At 39.7% G+C, this 21882-nt stretch overlaps 1 protein-coding gene across 1 annotated transcript in view; it reads left to right on the top strand.

Moving 5' to 3' along the window:
• Positions 1–21882, top strand: part of PARD3B (par-3 family cell polarity regulator beta) — a 313146-nt gene that overhangs the window by 290433 nt on the left and 831 nt on the right. The window contains exon 17 of the mRNA XM_042474689.1: positions 20081–20287. Coding sequence (XP_042330623.1) covers positions 20081–20287 — 207 coding nt within the window. The remainder of the gene's footprint in view (positions 1–20080; positions 20288–21882) is intronic.

Raw genomic sequence — 21882 nt, 5'->3', positions numbered from 1 at the left:
GTACATTTGAACTTAATTGGTTGTATATTAATAACTATTTTCAAGGAAACAGATTCCCATACATAAGCAAATCACTCAAGAAGAAGAAGAAAAAGAAATCCTAATCTAATTTTCACTCTTAATTGGTTCCTGTAGTACAAAATCTATGGAGCAATTTCCTTTTAAAAGTTTATGAGGTTTTGTGTTATACAGTGGGACTTCAGTGTCCATGGTTTGCCATCCATGGATCTGAGCATCTGCGGACAGCAAGCCCCTGTTGTCCCTAGTGGTGGCACATGCATGTGGTTGTGCCGCCTTTAGGGACAACTGGACTTCACCTGAAGTCCTGTTGTCCCTAATGACGGTGCAACCATGTGCATGTGCTGCCATTGGGTACAACATGGGCTTAAGCATCTCTTCATTTTGATATCTGTAGCGGGGGTCTAGAACAGATCCCCCATGGACACTGAGGTCCCACTGTATTTAAGACTTTATATAAGTCTCTAATGCAGCCACATACATGACTCAAGAGTAACAGTTGAATTTAATCACATGTGTTAGTATCTCAACATACTCCTTATTAGCCTAAACCATTGCACCTTAGGAAAGATTACATTTTGGTATATTTTATTGCCAAAGTAGCCAAAATGTGCAACCTCTAGCTACTAATTACATGACTACAGAAAGTAACTGGAATAGATTTCAAGACTGCAGATGTTCTTCCTTGACACAGATAATCCCAACTTTTCTTATTCAATGATATATCTAGTCAGGATCTTGTCCAGTTTTTTCTACACAATCATTAAAAGTATAGGAGCCTGACCCCATTATGAATCTGGAAACCCTGTTCTTCCTGACAGTGAAATGCTAATGCATGGTATGGTTACTACAGCCTGGTGAGTGGGAAGGGTTTGGAGTTTCAATGGTCTCTTTTATTTTGCATTCCCTATTTACAATATTTTCCTCTGAAATTTATATGTGCATACCCCCCCCCAGAGAATTCAGGTAATTGAAACAAGAAGAGAGTATTTTTTGGTCACACTTTAAAAATTAACAAAGGTTTTTGAGTTTCCATATGTAGAAAAAAAGGAAAAGGAGTTATTCTAATGAGGAGTAGATGTGAATAAGTATTAGGATATCAGCCGAATAGCAATTTTTGATTCTACTTTCTTCTGCCTCTTCCCTTGAATCCCTTTTCACCTATATAAATATACCTGCCAACTGAGGGTGGCACTGCAAGTGTCTCAACATGGCACAGCACACCCTTCCCATCTGTGCGGGTTTGGTTCTGGGGGGCCCTACTGATGAGGGGAAAAAAACATGCATGCTCAAGTTCTATTTTAGTTAATGGGCAGCGACATGGCTGTGTCGGATTGGCCATGTGCATGTGCTGCCATGGATAGTAATTGGCTGGGGTGATCCATGGGTGCTTGAGTTTGCATATGGCTAGCCCTGCAGTACAGCCAGCCCACTATACTAGTCCACCAAAACGTACAATAAGTGTTGATGTTGCCACAGTTCTTCGTTGTTTGTGATTAAAGATTATTCCATACAAGATGATTAGCAGGCTTTATTTCCTAGATCTACAATAATGATATTGTACAATAGTGACTGACAGGTTTTTTTATATATATATAAAGAAAATGGCACACTTCTCATAGATTGAGGCTGGGGGGAAACAAAGATTGTGAGACACTAGTCCAGAGAGAGCTTCAAATGTGCACCAAAAGGTTATACAAACCAAGTCATTCCAAGTTAGACTCTCCCTTGGAGACAATTGAGTAGATTTCTTAGAAGTAGCACCATGACCCAGGCATGCACTTCGTATACTCTGTGGTTCTCTCTACACAGAGATAGTTTCATACTGCTCCTTCTATGAAACACCAGGCTCCTGGGGGTTTCTGTCCAACAGCATCAAGAAGCAGCACATTTTGCCAATACATGATATAAAATTATCAGGAAATATCAGAGAAAGAAATTAGTTAGTCCCCTCCCCCACCAAATGAAGGGATTTCAGGGAGACCTAACTTGGCTCACACATTTAATTGAAAGCTACAATATGTTTTCCCTCAACTTTTATTTCAGAGTAATTTTTGTTGTACTTTTAATTCAGTTACAGCACACATCTCATTAGCATTGTGCAAGAGACACATAAAATAACCAATATTTGATGACAAGCAGTTTTAATTGGTGAAAGATTTCAGTTTCTAAGGGAAAATACTGTTTAAAAACTGTGGTAGTAGGAGATTGCAGAGTATGGCTGTCATCAGTTATATGTTCTCATCTGTCTTCTTCCAGTACTGCTGTGTGGCCACTTACACATTTTTAAGGGAGGAAAATGTATCACCACAAAAGCATGCACCAATTTGCAGAGAGAGAGAGAGAGAGAGAGAGAGATGTGAAGTAGTTTAGCTATGAGACTCTGTAGAGCAGGGTTCATACCCCGGCTCAGCCATGTAAACCCACTAGGTGACGTTGGGCAAGGCACACTCTCTCAGTCTCAGAGGGTGGCAATGACAAACCCCTTTTGAAGAAACCTGCAAAGAAAACACCATGATAAGTTCACCTTAGGGTCACGACTTGTAGGCACACAACACAATATATAGCACATTTTAAAATGATTACTACAATTTTAATAGAAATACTGTATATCTCACCATAATGGGAAGACAGTGACCAAGGGGCCCTTTGACACTACACAGATTTTGTGCTGTGGTTCTCCTTTAACAACCATGGTTCCATTGTGTGGAGTCCTGGGATTTGTATTTTAGGAAGGGGCATTTAAGACTTCTCAGCCAGAGAACTCCTTTATGCTTTTGACCAAAGTACAAATCCCAGGATTCCATAAATTGTTGCTCTGGCAGTTAAAATAGAATCATACAGCTACAACCCTGTAGTGTGAAGGGACCCCAAGTGAACTGTGTGGATGTTCAGTTGTTGTTCACATGATTTTGAAAGGGAACTTCAAGGCCTCTGCTATCTCTTCTTAGAGTGTTTGGTCTTTAACCAGACTTGGATTGGGCAACCCTTCAAACAGATGATACTTTCAAAGAGAGGCCTTTACAAAAAAAAAATTAAACAGCTTCATCATGCACATTCTGTTCAATAATTACATCTTCTACAAGTGCAAATTATAAAAACAAATGTATGCATATATTTGCTTTAAATTATTGCTACACCTATACCTGCACCAACCACAGGCTTGCCATCCACCAACAGCAAACTCCATTGATTTCAATGATAGTGCATGCATGCTATCCCAGGGGAGCAGCTGCTCATACATTCACTGCCATTGAATACCACAAGACTTGAGGTACCACAGTTTTTGCGATCTGTGGTGGGGGGGGGTCCAAAACAGAACCCCCCACTGATAAGAAGAGCCCACTCTACAAAATTTCAAAGCTATTTTCCTTTTCAATAATATATTAAAGTAGCTAATAGCTAAAGCTAATTACATTTTGACACTCAAAGTATACCTAACTCTCAAATATATTTGTCTTCTGACAGTCCTTCATACAGAGAGTTATCTCTGTGAAATAAGATGCAGAGGGCTGACCTCAAGATAAATAGCACCTTGAGGGAGAAGTACATTTGACTCCCTACCCACCCCAATAAGTCATTTTTAGGGTTCCCTTCAAGGTTTATGGAAGCTGGGGCAAATGTGGCAGGATGAGGGTGGAGGCCATGGATATGCACAGAAACTGAGGTGAGGCATGGAACCCCTTGATTTGTGGGAGGTCTGGAGTAAATTGCAGCTTTGCAGTGCTACTAAGTTGGCATGGTTTGTGCAGAGTTGCAAAACATATCAAGGTAAAATGAGCCGTTCATCCCCAGTTTTTCCTCAGCATCATTTATGAAAAGGTCCTGGAGGTCTCTCTCTGTTACTTGCTGCTTTACATTCAGAACATTCCCGTTCCACTTCTGCCATCCCTGTATAGTCTCTGTCAGATGTTATGTGTGGTTCTTAGAGAAGAATTCTCATAGAGTTGTTGATTTCATGGAGGCTCCCACTGAAAATTCTCTTCCTTGAGCTCTGGGACATAGAAAGCACAAAGCACAGCTGTGCAGCCAGTTGCAGAACAAAGATGGGAATATGTTCCTTCACCCTTCTCAAATCATGGGTCCTTCATGCAACAATAGTGTGAAATGTGAAAGTGCTCAACATAGTGCAGCAGTACAATCCAGTTTCCATTAATGCGGAAGATGTCTGCCTCCAGTGAAGGGCCTCTTGAAATCATAAAAGAAAAAGAAATAACCCCAACCTAAAACAGAAAGAAAGAATCCCATTGTTGGAGAAAGGTGGGATATAAATCCTTAAGACAAACAAACCTGTTACAACTATCAGCAGTACTTCTGAGATTGTGTTATGGCCAAAAGTAATGGTAAAGTCTTCTGAATAATGACTTGGGGAGTTGAGTATGTTTAGTTTGGAGAAGAGAAGACTAAGATGTGACATAATAACTTTAAAAATGTCCTGCAGGAAGGTGCTGTAGAAGATGGAACAAGCGGCTTTTCTGCTGTTCCAGACACTAGAACATAAACCAATGGATTCAAATTGCAAGGAAAGAGACTCCACCTAAATATTAGGAAGAACTGCTTTACATTTGAAAGTGAAATAGACTGTGTAAGGAGTGGTGGACTATCCTCCTTTGGAGCTTGATGGGCATCTTTCAGGGATACTTTAGTTATGTATTTCTACATGACAAGGGGTCGGACTTCTCAAACTAACTTTCTATGATTCTGATTCTACATTTGTAAATACAACAGTTTCCACAACAGTAAATTTACAAAACAGAAACAAAACAAAAATATCACTGAGCTCAGCTTTCCTCCTCCCCCAGTTCAGTTTAGTGCTCCTCTCAGCCTAACTCACCATCCACCTTGTCCACACTCATGCCTGGCCGAGACGATGTATGGCCACCCTAGATACTACAGCACTACATTTAACTACTGGTTAGATTAACCTCTATTGGCTAAAATATTGGCCTGTAAAATAATCATTTCTTGCCCTTCCAAGTTCCAGGATGCACCACTTTGTATAAATATAGTAGAGAGCACAGTGCCACCATTATATATAGGCAGGTGGTAGGAAAAACTTGCATATTAGCAAAGCTCAAGCTTATAATGAGAGCCTTTAATCAGATAATTTATCAAATTCCCTAGACTTTGAATTCTAATACTGGGGTGTGGGGGAGGCAAGCATAATGTTATGCAGACCTTTTATATCTGTTTCCAATTTAGGATCCTATGCTTAAGGCAAAAGACCAACTAAAAGATAATCGTTATCACTAATTTTTGAGTGTAAGAGGTTTAGCATGTTTCTTTACTTTTATCAAGCCTTTCATAATTCTCTCCATGTTTTCTAAATGAGCCCGTGTTGAAAAGGCCATAACATTAGGAGTGCTCCTGATAGCTATTCAGTTGAAGAGTGCAAATTAAACAGTGTGATGAATATTGAAATCCCTCTGTCCCAGATAATTTTTAGTATCTTTGTAGAGATCATGCCTGAAAACCTACATGAGTAATGATGAAGTGGGGCAAATGGAGGGGAGGGGGGAATCTTAATGATTTTACCAAACCGTCAGTATAGTTCTTAGAAATAAAATGAACACTATGAGTATTCTACTGGTTTCTTTTGTGACTGGGAACCACCTAAATTTCTAAATGCTTATGTACTGTCCTTCTCCTGAGGTTGTGTCCAAACAGCTCCCCCAACGTACATACAGTTTTAGGCATCTGGCATAGGGCAGGAATTGGGGCAAACTACTGCACTATTTAACCAATGTCTTGGGTTGTATAAATGAAGAGGGTTCCAGTCATGCCAGGATGGCAGATAGCCATGCAATAGGTGGACCCATAGGCAAGGAATAATCTCTGTACATGCGTGGTAGCAATCTGCCTGAGAGATATCAGTGGGCAACAATAGCAGCCACACTTTCCTTTCTCCCCTGATACATACTAAAGCCCCGGTTCTCTTCACATCCCAATCTGTAGGGAGGACACATATGGGTAGTATAGGTGTTATTCTGAATTATCTTACTTTTCCTTTTAGTAGTGGCACAATGTCAGACAGGCTATTCAGTGTTCACAACGGGCTCCCTGGTTGCTTTGTATCACATGGGTTTGAAACGAGAAACCTGGTGGTTAGAAATTCAGAAAGATGCTGAAGACATTCAGTGCACCTGTATCTTTTAATTTCATTCAAGAAAATGTGTAAGAAACTATTCTCACTTCTGTTTTTAGATTTTAACTCCCCTCAGTCCCCATCTTTAGATATGCTGGCTCTGGGATTTACACTACTACAACAATATTACAGAGGCTGTGGTAGGCAACAGTTTCTGCAGAGCTGAGAAACAATTTCAGATGACAATGTTAGGTCTTAGAACTTAACTATTCCCTGAGATACAAATTTCCCTGTTTTGCTCTCAAAGCTATCTCTGCCTCTTCCTTGAATCTTTATTGGTGTTGCCTGTGTTGGTCTCAAACAAACCTCCTGACTATCTAAACTTTGTTTACTATTCTACAGATCTAAAGTTTGTTACTATTTTGTTTAATTAACATATTTATATATTCCTGTTCATAGACCCCAGAAATGTAAGCACAGTCATGTAGACTTTCCTTAATACACAGTTTTAAAAATTATGTATTCCTTATGGAGTCAGCCCAATAGGTAATTTCTTTTTCACATACCTGTACCATGAAATAATCAAATCATTTGTTTCCATAATATCATATTTGTTGTTCATCACAATACAACAAAGGAACCATACATCTACCTTTTCTTTTGTTTGCTTGAGACAATCATCTTGTTTCTTACAGTATCATTGATTAACCTTTCATTGATAGAAGGTCACCCACTGTCAATGGAGACAACCTAGGAGTAGATAGGTGAATCATAAGGTCATGGTATCTTTCTATGTGTCTTTCAAGGGAAGCCCTACAAATCAGCCGTGAAGTAAAATGCTATTAACTTTAATATGGTGATGGATGCCTCATTCAGGTAGGCCCTGCAGTTCTAACTCCTTAAGATCCCTCCCTGAATCTCGTATTTGACCCTCAAGGTAATCATAATATTAAACAAATGGATGTGTTGGTCACTGATGTGTTCAGTGTGGTAAAACATGACTGGATCTTCCTTTTTAAATTTTAAATGAGTTACACAGAGGTGGAAAATAAAAATAAGGAAGATATATTATTTATAATTCATACTATAACAAATATAAAATGTATTGTATTTATTATATAAATATTATATGTATTCTATAATATTGTTGTTGTTGTTGTTGTTGTTGATGATGATGATGATCTGTGCCTTCAAGCCATTTCTGACTCCTGGAGACCCTGAAGTGAACCTATCATGGGGTTTTCTTGGCAAGGTTTGTTTAGAGGAGGTTTACCATTACCTTCCTCTGAGAGAGGGGATTCAGATCCTGGTTTCCAGAGTCAATAGTACAACAATCAAATCTCTATGCCATGCTGGTTCTCATATAATTTATATATATCTTACACATATCCACACTATATTGCCTCAATTTCAATCAAAATAGCACTTTTCCCTCTCTACATTCTCTGCTCCCAAAGACCCTATTTAGATCTCATCCAATCCCCTCTTCCTAATTGGCCCTATTCAATCTGATCTTGTCAAGATTTAATCCATACCTATCTGCCCCTTCCTAGTTCTATTTTTACCTAACCCTAACTCTGTTTCTAACTGGTCCTAGTCACTTTTTAACAGACAAGCCTGTCGTTTTTATATTGAAAGCTTCCCCACCCAAAATGCATGAGCTGGGAGTGGCTGATTTCACTCAGGCTTATGCAGCTTCTCACATCACAGATATCATCAGAAACTGAGCTCACAGTACAAGGGCAATAACATAGTTACTGAAGTTTTGTGTTGTCACCAAGAGAAGATAACAAATTAGCAAGCAGGACATTCAAGAAAACACTTGGACAGCAGTTAGCCAGAGGAGAGTTTGTAGTAAAACCTGGCTTATATAAAACTTGGTTGCAAAGCCTGGCTTGATCCCTGGATTCACCAACAAGAGACTTCTGCTTCTTCTCTTTCTGATTATTGGCAAAAAAAGAGCTTTCCTTCTCTTTCACTTCACTTTCATTTATCCCTTGACCACCCCCTCCCTTTGCACAGCGGCCTCCAAGCTCAGAAACCTAACATTATAGGAGTGCCATCTGGAACTAGTTTGTCTGGCGCGTTATAGACAGGCCTTTAATACGCCCCCGTCACGTGCTAGGGGTTGGCCGAGGACCTAGCATCCATACCGGCCTCACCCCTAGCACATGACGGGGGCGTAAAGATGGCGGCGCCCTATACACACGGGCACCGCCATATTTACGTGCTGGACGCGTTGTATCCGCACGTGTCGCCCCGGAAATGATGCCGCAAATGCACCCCTTGCGCTTTGCGGCGCCTCTTCCGGGGCCTGAGAAGGAGCGCGATTTCCGTTCTCCTTCTCGGCAGCGTCCGGGAGCCGCGCCGTTTAAAGACTGTGGCTCCCGGACGGTGCAAGCGGCGGCGGCAGCAGACCGCCGCAATCCAGCAGTCTGTAACGCGCCTCTGTGAGGTTTACTGGCTCCCAAAGGACTTACCATGAAAGCATTTTGACTTGTGGCGAGGGGAGTTATTCTTGTTTATCTCTGGCAGACCTGTTATGAAAGAGAGGTGACAACTGAAGAGAACATAGAACTCCTCTCCTTTGGTTCTAGGATGTTGCAGCCAAATACTCTAATCCTTCTCTACCTGTTGTAAACTGCTTAGGGTGTGCTTAAGTGTACTAATAAGCGGTATAGAAATGTACTTACTAATGCTATTGCTACCCTATAAAAAGTTCCAAGCAGAAGAGCAATGAGATACCAGCTTTGACATACATGGCAAAAGCATATGCAAATAGTCCTATAAGAGTAAAAGAGTCTTTCATTTTGTACAGTCAGCATCTGGCAGTGGGGAGGAAACTTAAATGTGATCCATGTAGGAAGGAAGGGCACTTTTCACTTGGCGTGGGATAATCTGTTCTTTTTGTGATGTTTCCTGTATTTTTGTACACCTTAGCCACTCAAAGCACCACCATGCCAGCAACTATAAAAGAGGCATATTTTTTAATGCGAGGTTACGCTAGAACCAAATATTTCATCATTGGGGACTGTGGCTGGGAAGGAAGGGGAAAATAAAATTCTTCTGTGGAAAGAAGTTAGGTTTCTTTGCCCCAGACATTTGCTACTGGTGGGATGATTGCTCAGTAAAGGACAGCCAGAAGCTTCCATGTCAGGAGTACAGTGGATACATTCTGGGTTGTATTTTAAATTATATCCAAGTTGCTGAGCCCCAGTCAGAAATAGATCCTTGCTGTTAATCAGCAATGAAGGCTCAACCTCAGCAAAACAAGGCTGCAGGGAATAGTGCCAAACAATAAAGCAAAGCAACATAAGGCATACTGTTTACATTTACACATACATTTTAAAGGTAAAGAAAGGGTGCAGTGTCCCTGCTGCATATTTGAACAGGACGGGCATAAGTGTCATCATGGTATCACATTGGGTTTTGCCGAAATACTACTTTTTTTAGGAGGAGCATGCAACCTTTTTGCGAAGGAAATGTATGGTGTACAATTAATTCAACTTTCTTCTCTTCTGGAATGGCTGTAATCTCATTATATCCTTTTAACATTTAGATAGTTAAATAACCTGTCTTACACAAATTCATTCCTCTCAGCTGACTCCCAGAAGCACCTTCTAGCTGGAGTATACAAAGAAATTACCATAAAAGATAAATTAAAATGTCAGTATTTCTAGCACTTGCTAATTTACTGGCTCTGTTTAGTTTCTCAGTCATTAACCACCAGTCTTGCTGCCCACTGGTCTTATGTTGCTGTCCCTTTAGATTGCCTTTTATGTCCCTTTAATCTCCTGGGATGCTTTGTCTCTTCTGGCAGTCATTTTAATGGTTGTTTATTTGCCTATTTACATGGTGTAGAGGTGTTGGAATTAGTTTCATGAGCACTTGTAGAGCTGAAAGGGAAGCACACTGTGCCAGAGTACCAAGGGCCACTGGGATGCTGCCCCCAAGGAAGATTATTATGGCAGTGGAATGCCAGTCTAACTCATACATTGACCAAGCAAGGCTCACACACATTTCCCAGCTAGAAAGAGCAACAATTCTTAGAGCTTCTTAACAAAATACTAGTGCCTCATATTGTTTTTTCCTCCACCCTTCCAATCCTATTCCTTTTGTGTCTTGTCTTTTAGACTGTAAGCCTGAGGCTATGAACTGTTGGGTTCTTAATCTCTGTAAGATGCTCTGTTTTTTCTATCTGAGGAGCAAGGGAAAAATGCCTCCGATAACTATTAAAAAATATATGTGCGTGTATGTGTCAGAGGGGGAAAGTGAGAGCGAGTGAGAGAGTTAAGAACTTGAAAAAGCAGTTGTCACTGTCATAAGGTATAGTTAATGCAAAAAGCAGAGCAACAAGTCATTCCGATTGTTGGAGTAGTTAAAATACAGTTGTTGCCAACTAAGAATTAGCTTCAAGGCTTGCTTAGTTTCAGTTCAGTTCAGTTCAATGTAGGGGCAGTGTTGAGATAGAGCCACAAGTTGGTCCAAATTTAGCCAACCACTGTATCTAACCAAGACATGCCTGTGATATGTAGGATCAGGGAGTTGTTCACCTTTGGTTGATTTTTTTTAAAGATGATGATTCTTAGATGTAAAAAAAAATTGATGAAGACGCAGAAGCAAATGTTTTCAGAATTATCTGATTTTTGCAGGTTGCTTATTTGCTTATGACAGTTAACAGGATGAGTAGGGACTGAGGAACGAGGAGGGAAAGGATTCAACAAGCCAGTCAATAGCCCAGTGTAGAACCTGCCTCTTGTTGTAAAGGAAGAATAGGGAGATGGCATCAGTCTGTAAAGGGTTGCATCCAGTAGCAGTCAGTGTGGGGATCACCAGTCCATTCCACCAGTCAAATATGTTTTAGTAGTGTATATGCTAAGTGAAGGAACACTTAGAGGTGGTTTTCTATTTCCTTCCTCTGAAATCTAGCCTGCAACTCCTGGTACTCCTTGTGAGTGCCCATTCCAAGTCCTAACCAGGCTTGACCCTGCTTAGCTTCCCAGATAAGAAGGGATCTTGTACCTTGAGGATATTTTGGTTGGAAGGCACTGTTGAGTATCACTCTGTATAAACATGTAAGTGGCAGGTGGTTCCTTTCTTTACAATGCAATTTTACAGCAGTTGGCAACTGTATAGCTTAACATAGAAATACAGTCAATTCCATAAATATGTAGGATTGTTTTTTAAAACAAAAACAGTATGTGTTATATGTATGAAAGAGAAGGTTTTCTATTATTTTATTTCTATAAATATCTTAAGGGGTTTCTAGGATTCTATTTGGAAAGACCAATTTTATTCTCTTAAGCTCTTCTTTCATAACCTGTCCACGTTGTTTTAACCCTATATTGGTTTTATTGATTCTTTTGATTTTCTGGCCCAATATATGTGATGTGATGAGCAGTTCTCATATGGCTGCCAGCCCCCCCCCACATTTATTATACATTGTTCACTTAAAACAAAAAATATCCCATTGTTCTTATTAGAGAATGCATTGCAATAATTTGTTCTTGTAGTTAAAATCTTATGCAAAATAAAACATGGCTGTGTTACTTAATGAATATAGCTTGTTATACTATATCTTTTAATATTGTTGTTGTTGTTAAAGACTATCCTTAGACCTCCTCAGAACCTATTTGTCCATGACAGGATCCTTATCCAAGATGAAATATGGCCTTTGGCCTTTTCAGTCAAGCCAAATGTGATTCCCACGTGGTCAACCATAGAACATGTTTTCCACATCTATAATGTTTTAAATTCCTTAGTACAATACCATAGAGTTCTCATGTCTCCCTTGTTCCTTTTTATATCCATAACAGCATAATTGAAAGAGTGTACAAAGCATGCAGCTTTATTTCTCATCTGAATTCCAAAATATTCACTCCTTGGCAGGTTTTAATTTTGGAAATTTCTAGTGTTGCCAGTAAAAGAATGTCAGATCAAGTGATTTTATAGCTTGAGGAAAAGGGCAACGTAATGTTCAACTACTAATCTACCAGACATAGCCTTCAGTAATAATCCCAAATAAATGGAGATAGTAGCAGGTTTCAAAGAACTGACTGAGGTAAAAATTTGACTTTCATTCAAGTGAGTAGGACATGTAGTTTTGACAGGATCTCTATAAAATTGTAAGGCCATAAACAGAACATAAGCCTGTTCAACTTGTTCTGTAATTTTTGGTACATTATCAAGAACTTTAATGATGTAATGAAGTGTTTGACTGAGTTTGCTTGTTAAAATAAATGTAGTAGTATTTTCCTGTTCTCTACCCACTTTTAAAAAAGTACTTATGGGATGCTTAAAAAGGGGGAAAGATATTATTATTACTAAAAATTAATGTTTCGATTTAGGTTATACTGGACATTTATTCAATAAAATTGTCAATATTTTTTCAAGTTATTGGTGATGGAATGCTTTTGAGAAACCTCAGTGGTGCTCTGGCATTCACAGACCTGTGCCAGTGTTTGTGAAAAGTCTGAAACTGATGAAGAAAAACTGCCAGCGGTTATGTTCCTAGTTTCAGTGTATATCAGGGGTGAAGAATATGTGGTCTTCCTTAAGACCATTCTTAGTGTACCTTGCATACCCCAGGCTATTTTAGGGTATAAATATTTTGTTATATTTTGTTATAACAGCAGTTACACATAGGACAAAAAGCATGATCCTGGAAAGGTCATGATGCCCTTTGCAAAGCCAAGTGAACTTCTCATGAATGGTCACATGACATCTGAGGGCATGTGGACAGGGGCCCTGTAACTTAATGGATGTGAATATTGCTTCTTCCCAACCCCTTGTCATATGCATTTCCTCTTGAAGGGGAAAGACAAAGAGGTCTGTCATCCTAAAGCAGTAAGACAATCTCCTTGCTAGCCTCCATTGTATTTCCCAGCACTTCATCCTGTCCCAGATTCCCTGAGATTACCTTAATTTTATCACTGCTTGATTATTTTACTTTTGTAACTTTGAAGTTAAAAACATCAATCTACTGGGAATCCCATTGTTTCTGGGATTCCTGCAAAATCCACTCACCTGCCTCAAGACATAATTCACCCCCATAAATATGCCCACTTCCACTTTAGTCCAGTTTGGAGTCAGGCAGATAATCTGTTAGATTCAAGCTTAACTCCTCAGTATTATTGTCTGTGCCACACAGCAGCAGACTGAGTCCTATTCAACTCCCAGCCCTTCCCCAGACTGGAACCTGGCTTCTGGAACTGGTACATATTCCCCATTACAAATTCTTTACTGTCTGCTACCACCTTTTATATCTTTGTATTGTGTAATGTATGAGTGTGAGGGTGCTTCGTGTGTGTGTTGATTCCCCTTTTTATAAATAAACTAAACTAATTTGGAACCTGCCTCAGGAGTTCTTTGACTTTGGAACTGATACACTGATAAGGCAAAAAGTCCTGGCTTTAAGTTATTGAAGCCCCCTCACTGGTTCCTATTGAACTACATTAATTTCCCCATTGAATACAGTTTGTGGGTGCCCTCCAGGGACCCTGCGTTTTTGTGTAACACCATAATCCTAGTCATTGGTGAGGCCTATGGATTGCAGTGTAAAACCATCTGATGGATCTATACATTCCCTATTCCAGTTGATAGGAAACACAATCTGGCAGTCAATTGGGTCTTGTGCATCTCAATTGTATCACAGCTATTCAGCCTTATTTATAAACTGCCTGAATTGTAAAATCCAAAGATGTGTCAAACAGAATTGATAATAGAACCCAGGATACCTGATCATAGCCATCTGCCTTCATTAGTGCACCAAGAGTGACATTATCCTTGATAATATTTTCAAAGGCAAGAATGGAATTTGCTTTTAATGGAAGCTAAACCTCTCAAGTGTCATTATGTGCATATGGCATCAATCTATACATCATCTTTTCTGCCATATGTCTTCATCCCTGTCTTTACAAGTTTATCAACTTCTGTTGACTATGAAACTTGTATCACATTTGCTCTCCATGAGACTTGACATAACCCATTCCATAAGTGTCAAAATACTCCAATAATTATTACCAACTATATTATCAAGGAAAGGAGCCATTCAAGTCCAGAGATTTAATAATAATAATAATAATAATAATAATAATAATAATAATAATAATAATTTTTATTTATATGTCCTGCCTCTTCCAAGGATCGAAGCGGGATTACATCATTAAAATAATACAATACAATTCAGCAGTCAATAAAATACTAATACTGAATGACAAGATAATTCTGCTTCTCTTCTTGTGACATCTATATTATGGCGGCCAGAGAGGTGGACATGTGAAATTGCATCTTCCTGCTGAACTTAACAAGCCTATGCATAGGCCAATCCCATAAATGCAGATTTATATCTCACCAGTGTTGCCAATTTCTGGGGAATTACCCAGAATCCAGGGAATTTAATTTCTTTCTGTGGATTTTGACTGAATATTCCAGTAAATATTGGGGAATTCCAGGGATTTTCAATTTTGGTAAAACATTCCAGGGAATATCTTCAAGGCTTGTTGGCAACACTGTATTTCACTTACATTTTAAAAACTGAGGTTTTAAAAATATTAATCAGTATCTGCTTGATTTTGTAATAAAACCAGAGGGTGGTTTTTTTTTAACTCTCATTCCCACTTCCTAGGTCCCATGTGTGTTGTATAAATACAGTTGGACCTCATTATCTTCAGGCTTGCCATCCACGATTTGAGCATCTGCAGATGCCAAGCCCTGTTGTCCCAAATGAAAATGTGTGATATGGCCCCACTAGCAGCAGCATGCATGGCACACTGCCATATAGGGACAATGGGATTTGACGTTCAGCATTTTTTCCTATCTTCTGGGGGAGGGGGCCCAGAACAGATCCCCCATGGATATGAAGGTTTGACTGTATTATCAGTGTTATGTGAATCTGTGAACAGATCTCAGATTGCTTTCTTTAGGGAATATTGGGGAGGACATGGAAAGGTCATGTAACCAAGGGAGCAGCCCATCTTATTTGTCATTATTCCCATTGTCATAACTTGCACCTGGTAAACTGGGGTCTCCAAGAAAAAAATGGAGAAATGTGATCATTCTGCATGTGGGCCACACAACTTCAACCTGCAAATAGTAGCTCATCTCATTGAATATTCCTTCATAAATACTGGTAAATAAACACTTTCACATAAGAAATTGATCTGTCAGGGACACGACAACTAGCTTAGACTTTTCTTTGACTGCCAATTCAGGGGTAGCCATGTTGATCATGCAGCAAAATACAACTTAAAGCAAAATCCACAAAACAGCAATTTTTTAAAGGGCCAACTAAAATACACAAAATATATTATGACTAGGAATGGGGCAGTTAGCCTCACATGGGACATAGCTTGCCTGGATCTCAATGGAGGTTACTTTGCTGCTGCTAATAGATTTGAAATTCCATTGTCTATGTTTACTGTCCTTTGCCTTCTCTCCTCATATGGCCAAGAAGGGGGATGTGTCTACCTGCATTGATATGTCTCCAGACCATCTTAACTGATAACAGAAGTAATATCTGAGACAAATTGTAGGCCTGTGACATCATTACTTTTTGTCTCCTCTATGATTTTAACACCATTGCCTGATAAAGAAGCAAGTGAGGCTTCCCAAGCTTGCAAGTTATATTTTGTGCATGTTCATTGCGCTCATAAAGTTAACACTGTTTTGCGGATTTGGGATTTTGTTATATTTTGCTTTGATTACCAGGTTTCTGTGTGCTGGCATTTGTTTGTTTAATTGTCTATTTCAGGGGTAGGCAACCTTTTTGAACCGGGGGCCGGGTTGCTGTCCCTCAGACAACTGGGGGGTCGAAGCCAAAAAATAAATAATTAAATAATGTTTTTTAAAAATTAAATATATAAATAAACCAGGACAAATGTAGGACAAAATTTTCAAATGGAAGACACTTTTTTTAAAAAAAATGGAGGACCCGCGAAAAAATTTGCTGATTTTTTTAAAAATGTTAATATAAATGCATGTTTCTGAGGCTTCTATACACAATTGCCCCCCAAAGGCCCCGGCGGCAATCGGCGGCAGGACTGGGCTGGGGCCGGTCCCAAGGCCTCGCTGGGCCGCATCCGGCCCGCGGGCCGCAGGTTGCCTACCCCTGGTCTATTTATTGTTTCAGTCAAGAAGGATTCAGTTATGTGGTTGTGTCAGGTTTATCAACTCATTTTCTTCTGTTGAGAATTAGAACTAGTGGGAGGCCCACAGAGAGAATAAAATATCTAGTTTGTGAACTCTCTGCCCCCCCCCTTTTTTTTAGAGGAATCTGCAATATTGGACAAAGAAAGGAGATTGCACATGCTCAGGGGCACTCTGCTTATTATCCCGCATCCCTCTCTCTCAGAACTAACTTCCAAGGATGAGCCAGAACACTGAAAGCTGATCTCCAGGCTCATCCCTGGCTCAAATTAAGCCCTGCAAGAAAGAATCATAGTGTGAGATGTGGTGATTTTCCTGTCGAAAGCTAGCAATCAAAGCTGTTTTCTCACTAAAAAGCAGGCTGGATTTTACCCTACTGATCAGAAGAGCTTTTACTTTATCTGTTTCTTCTCCCGTGATTATGCTTCCCTTTTCTGTTGTTCCTTCCCATCCTCAAATGGCCACTGCTATACCTCTTACTGATGCTTATGCATTGAATAATTTTAAGCACCTTTTATGTTGCAAGCAAGGCGATGCTCAAAATCCATTTCAGCAGTTGCTAATTCGGCAATAATGGTAGTCTCCACAATGGCAATTAATGAACAAAGGAACCTTGCACTTTGTGACCTAGCAACCAGGTTCCCCTTTAAACTGGTTTCTCCCTCTCTCCCTTTTTCTTTCTTCTTTTTGCACACGAGATGTCAAAGTCCCCAGGGAACAACAGTGTTAAATTGCTTTGTATATGGCTGATCTTTTACCGTTTGGTGGCAATGCTTATCCTATAGTTCCCCACCCCCATCTGGTTTCATTTGTCACACTTTCTTTTATTTTGATTATAATTCTACAATTTGCGATTCTTATATTGTTTTGGACATTTATTTATGCCAAAGAGTGCACACAGCTATCTCTCTTTAAACTACCAAATATTTTACAGAACAACAATCATTACAAGATTTTGAATTTATTTTACAAGTTTTGAGGAACTTAGATATATCATTGGTTTTGTTGATCATTCACCTCAAATCACACAAAACCCTGCTTCATGCTTGCAACTATGCATGCTTTATTTTATTTTATGCTTCATACATCATGTATATCTAGCTTTCTTGTTCTTGCATATTTGGCAAGTTTAAGAGCCTTTATAAATAGCCATTCATAAATAGTCATTGCTGTAGCAACAGATACCTGCAGAATTGGTTCTTGCTCTAGGCCATGTAGCCGGACACATATGTATTGCAAAATATGAGCCCCTGAAACCTATATATTGAGGAATTAAGCACAAAAAGTACAGACAGAAAAGAAAGGAAAGCTGAAGCGAGAAATAATAAGATATAGCACTGAAACAATTAAATAAGCTATAGTGAAATGTGAATTAATTATACCTTGCTAGAAGTTTTTGTGTCCACTTTATGGAGGGATGATGCTACTTTGACAATGTCCCACAGTGTTTAACAGACATTGTTGAGGACTTTCCAAAGGAAACACTCTTGAGGAACAGCAGCATCTTTTCTGTTAACATCCAGTATACAAAAAGGAGAACTTTGCTTCTAGTGCTAACAGGAAGTAGCAGAACCTGCACTTTTGGATGCATCAGTTTGCAATGAACCTAGGTAACAAGGCCAGAGCCCTTTCGGAATACTTCTACTTTACAGGAATATTGTTCTAATTCAGGGGGGAAAAGGTCAAATTCTATGTTGGTTGTTTTTTCAGTTTTGGCAACTGTTTTGGGGCCACCCAATGGGTTTCAACATGGAGGAAATTGTTCCATTTTTAGTGTACTGTGATCTTTTTACCCACAGCCCCCTTTTCCTTTTTGTGTGCCTCTTAGCACTCTCTGTCTGAACACTGTCACTAGTCATCTCTGAAGTCTTCTCTGTAAAATTTCGTATTATGCTTCTCATAATGTGCTCTTTTTCTCTCTCACAGTACACCATCCCTGTTGCTGTCTTCTTTTGTGTTGCCACAATATCCTTTGAAATCCCAGACCTACTACGCATCTCCCCCATCGGTTTCTTCTCACCCCACAGGTCTCCTGTTTCTTACAGTTACATATTTATGCTAACCCATTCCAACATACCACATTCCTCTTTCCTTGCCTTTTCCCTCAGCACACTTCCCACTTTGTGTAGTACTTTATCTATTTATAAACCTATGTCTGTTTTACCTCACCTTTTCCTTTACATGCTCCATTGACTAGTGCATCCTCATCTCAATCCTCCATACTCTTTCCTTCATTGGGTCTCATTCTTTGGTCTTTCTTTACAGGCACGCATCATCTCTTCTCTTACCCGGACTGTTTTTTCAGTTTTAACCATCTTCCTCCTTGATGAGTTTAGCAATAACACACATGGCTTTCAGTGTCATGGAACTTCATATACACAGACATATCATGGGGAGTTAAAATGGCTGGTTGTCCACAATCAGCTAAAAAAGCTGGTGCCAGCTGCTCTTCAGAAGGGGAAGCAGTTTGGCCAGAGACTTCCATCCTACTTCTGCTGATAGACTTGAGCAGACTTTAAGTTTTTTCTTAAATGGAGGTGGGAAAGAGCTGCAAAAAGTGGATATTGGGAATTCCTTTCTTTTATTGTGCAAGGAAAAAAGAAGATGACATCTCAGGTGGTGATGGTGCCCTTAAAACAATTTGCTATGCCCAAGCACATTCACATGCAGAAATTATATAGTTTTCTTGATAAAATTATTATCCTCAATAAAGTGTCATTTTGCTGGGACTGTTGTTGTGGTGGTGGTGTCCCTTCAAGTCATTCCTAACTTAAAGCAATCCATATCATGAAGTTTCTTTGCAAGATTTCTTGAGTGAGGGTTTACCATTGCCTTTCTCTTTGTGACTTTCCCAAAGTCAGTGGATTTCCAAGACTGAACAGGAATTTGAACCTTGGTCTCCCAGGATCCTAGTCCAACACTCAAACTACCACACTACAGTTGGCCTTACTAAACTGTATTAAGGACACTTTTTAGGACATCTTCTCTTTGTCTTTATACTTCTGTTTTTCCTTCTTCTGGCTTGCATTGTACAGTACAAGCCTGCTCTGTAGCTTCTCTTCTGTTGGTTCACCTTGTTCTCTGAGGTTGTCTAATCCTTTTGAATTGTTCACTCTCAGTCTTCCAAGGCCCTTGCTGTTCTCTTCTTCAGAGTCCTCACATGACGTGACAGTGCCCCTTGCTCATTCCTAAAACCTACGGCTGGGTTTCCATGTTTGTGAACTCTGACTTATTTCTGAGAAATGCCCTTCTGTGCTATAATATTGGGGTTAAAATTGTTTCATGGAGGAAAATATATACAGTTCTATTTTCTTTTTTCCTTAAAGGAAAAGTCTGAGCAGTAAAAAGGAACCATACACACACATATATATATCCTAGTATAATTGGCAAACAAATTTAGGGTTTCTGTGGCTTTAGCAGAAGAGTCACTTCCTTTGCAAAACCAATATTCATTCATCTTTTAAATAAAAATAAAAATCCCATGTCAGTAGTGAAATTATATTGGAATCCTGATGGAATAGCTCCTCTTAGCCCCCACAATTCTGGATTCCCCAAAGCCTCAGAATAGTAGTACTATTTTTGAGTAACATATGCTTCAGGCTTTGTGGTTTATGCTTTCTATACCTGAGAGATTTGCAAATCTAATTTATTAGACTTAAAAGCTCTGGTTAGTTTTGGAGAGGAAAAGATGACTTCCAGTTGTGTGACTGCGGGCTCCAACATTTTATAGGCATACCACAAGTGGAACTCTTCTTTAAAACATGTGCATGTTTGTAGTTTTATTAGTTCTTTGTGTAGTTTAAATGATTTTTCTCAATTCTTTTCATTCAGAATCTCCTGGCAAGGATGTTGGTCCAACCCTGGGTTTGAAGAAGTCAAGTTCTCTAGAGAGTCTACAGACAGCTGTTGCTGAAGTAAAAAAGAATGATCTTCCTTTCTATAGGCCCAGGCCTCACATGGTCCGTGGCAGAGGGTGCAATGAGAGCTTCAGAGCTGCCATTGACAAATCTTATGATGGACCTGATGATGTGGCAGAAGGTATGTGTTTCAGAATTTTTCTTCTCTTTTTCTCAGTGGGCTACCCCAGCATGGTGCCTTTCCGGTGTGGTGGACTACAACTCCTCCCCTCTCCAGTCAGCATGGCATTGAAGGAGTGGAAAAGGATGGCATTAGGGACCTTATCAATCAAGGTACTTAACGCTAACGTTGCCCAAACGTACCAGAAGTGGGATCACCGGTCGCACTTCTGAAACTCACCAAAGCACTCCTGCTCTTCTCGCATGGACAAATCATTCACAGAGAAGCCATTTTTTGTAATAACAGGATCTTCCGTTATGCAAAAAATGGCTTCTCTGCAATGATTTGTCCACGGAAGCACAATGAAATGCCTCAATGATGGTTCAGAAGCATGACCCACCTACACACTTCTGGAACATTTGGACAATATTTGGGCAGTGGTAAGTGCCTCATGTGATAAGGCCCTAGGACCTTTCAGTGGTCACTTAAATACAGAGATTGTGGAAACTCTCTTTTGAATTCTGGTGTTGGAGTTCATTTTCAGCACCTCTGGCTGCATGGCAGGACTTCAATTATGGCTCTAAAGCCAGTTGCTAGCACCAGCTTGATTAGACTTAAATAATAAATGAGAACGGGATGTAAATTCCATTGATTTAGTGGACCCACTCTAGCATGAACTAACAGTTTATATACAGGTCATGTCAAAGCCATGTTCATGCATCTTATTCTCTCCCACATACACTTGGTGGCTTGTTTTGCTGCTGAATAGGTACATCTCCCCCCTCCCCCATTTCTATTGGACAATTCTCATTTGGCAATACCACACAAGGTTGACCACTTTTAATTTTCATGAATATGTCCATCCTTGTCCATTTCTTCCTGTTTCTCTGGTTCATCTTGTTTGTCCAGTGGGATAGAAGAGGACAGTCCAGGATTGGATTTAAGCACCAGAAAAAAATGATAGTGTTGACGGTGCTCTCTGGCTTATGTTACAGCTCAGTTTAACTATGGATCAAAATCTACTGGTTGCAGACCCATTAGAAATGGGGCCACTTCAATCACAGTCCAGCAGTTTGGGGAAATAGCTACTTATGTGCACCCTTAAAATGTTTCTGTGTTTTGACAGCACCGGTGTAGCTATAATCACAGAATGTGTGGTAATAAATTTTGGTCCAATTATGATCTGCGTTGTATGTATTTTAAGAGCTCATAGAGCTTCACAATTCTAGTATCAGAAAGGATAGTGTCTTTCCAAATCTGGAAAGTAAGAACCCATAATGTGATCATTCTTAATTTCTCAAAGAGCCTTTTGGTATTAACTGAGTATGTTTTACTGCAAAGGTTCCCAAACTTTGGTCCTTCATATATTTTGGACTTCGGTTCCCAGAATTCCTGACTGTTGGCCAAACTGGCCAGGGCTTCTGGGTTTCGGAAGTCCAAAAGTCCTGCAAGACCAAAGTTTGGGAACCACTGTTTTATAATCTTTGCTTTACGGTATACAGTATGGTTAAATGAAAATGCATTGCAGGGCACCATAGATGCACACCACATCTGTAGTTTTAGTTTTTGCATGTAACCATACATGTCCCTCATCTGTATTTATTAATTTTCTTTCT

This window comes from Sceloporus undulatus, chromosome 1 (assembly GCF_019175285.1).
Source record: "Sceloporus undulatus isolate JIND9_A2432 ecotype Alabama chromosome 1, SceUnd_v1.1, whole genome shotgun sequence".
NCBI classification, from domain to species: domain Eukaryota; kingdom Metazoa; phylum Chordata; class Lepidosauria; order Squamata; family Phrynosomatidae; genus Sceloporus; species Sceloporus undulatus.
This window is presented reverse-complemented; position numbering and strand designations above follow the sequence as displayed.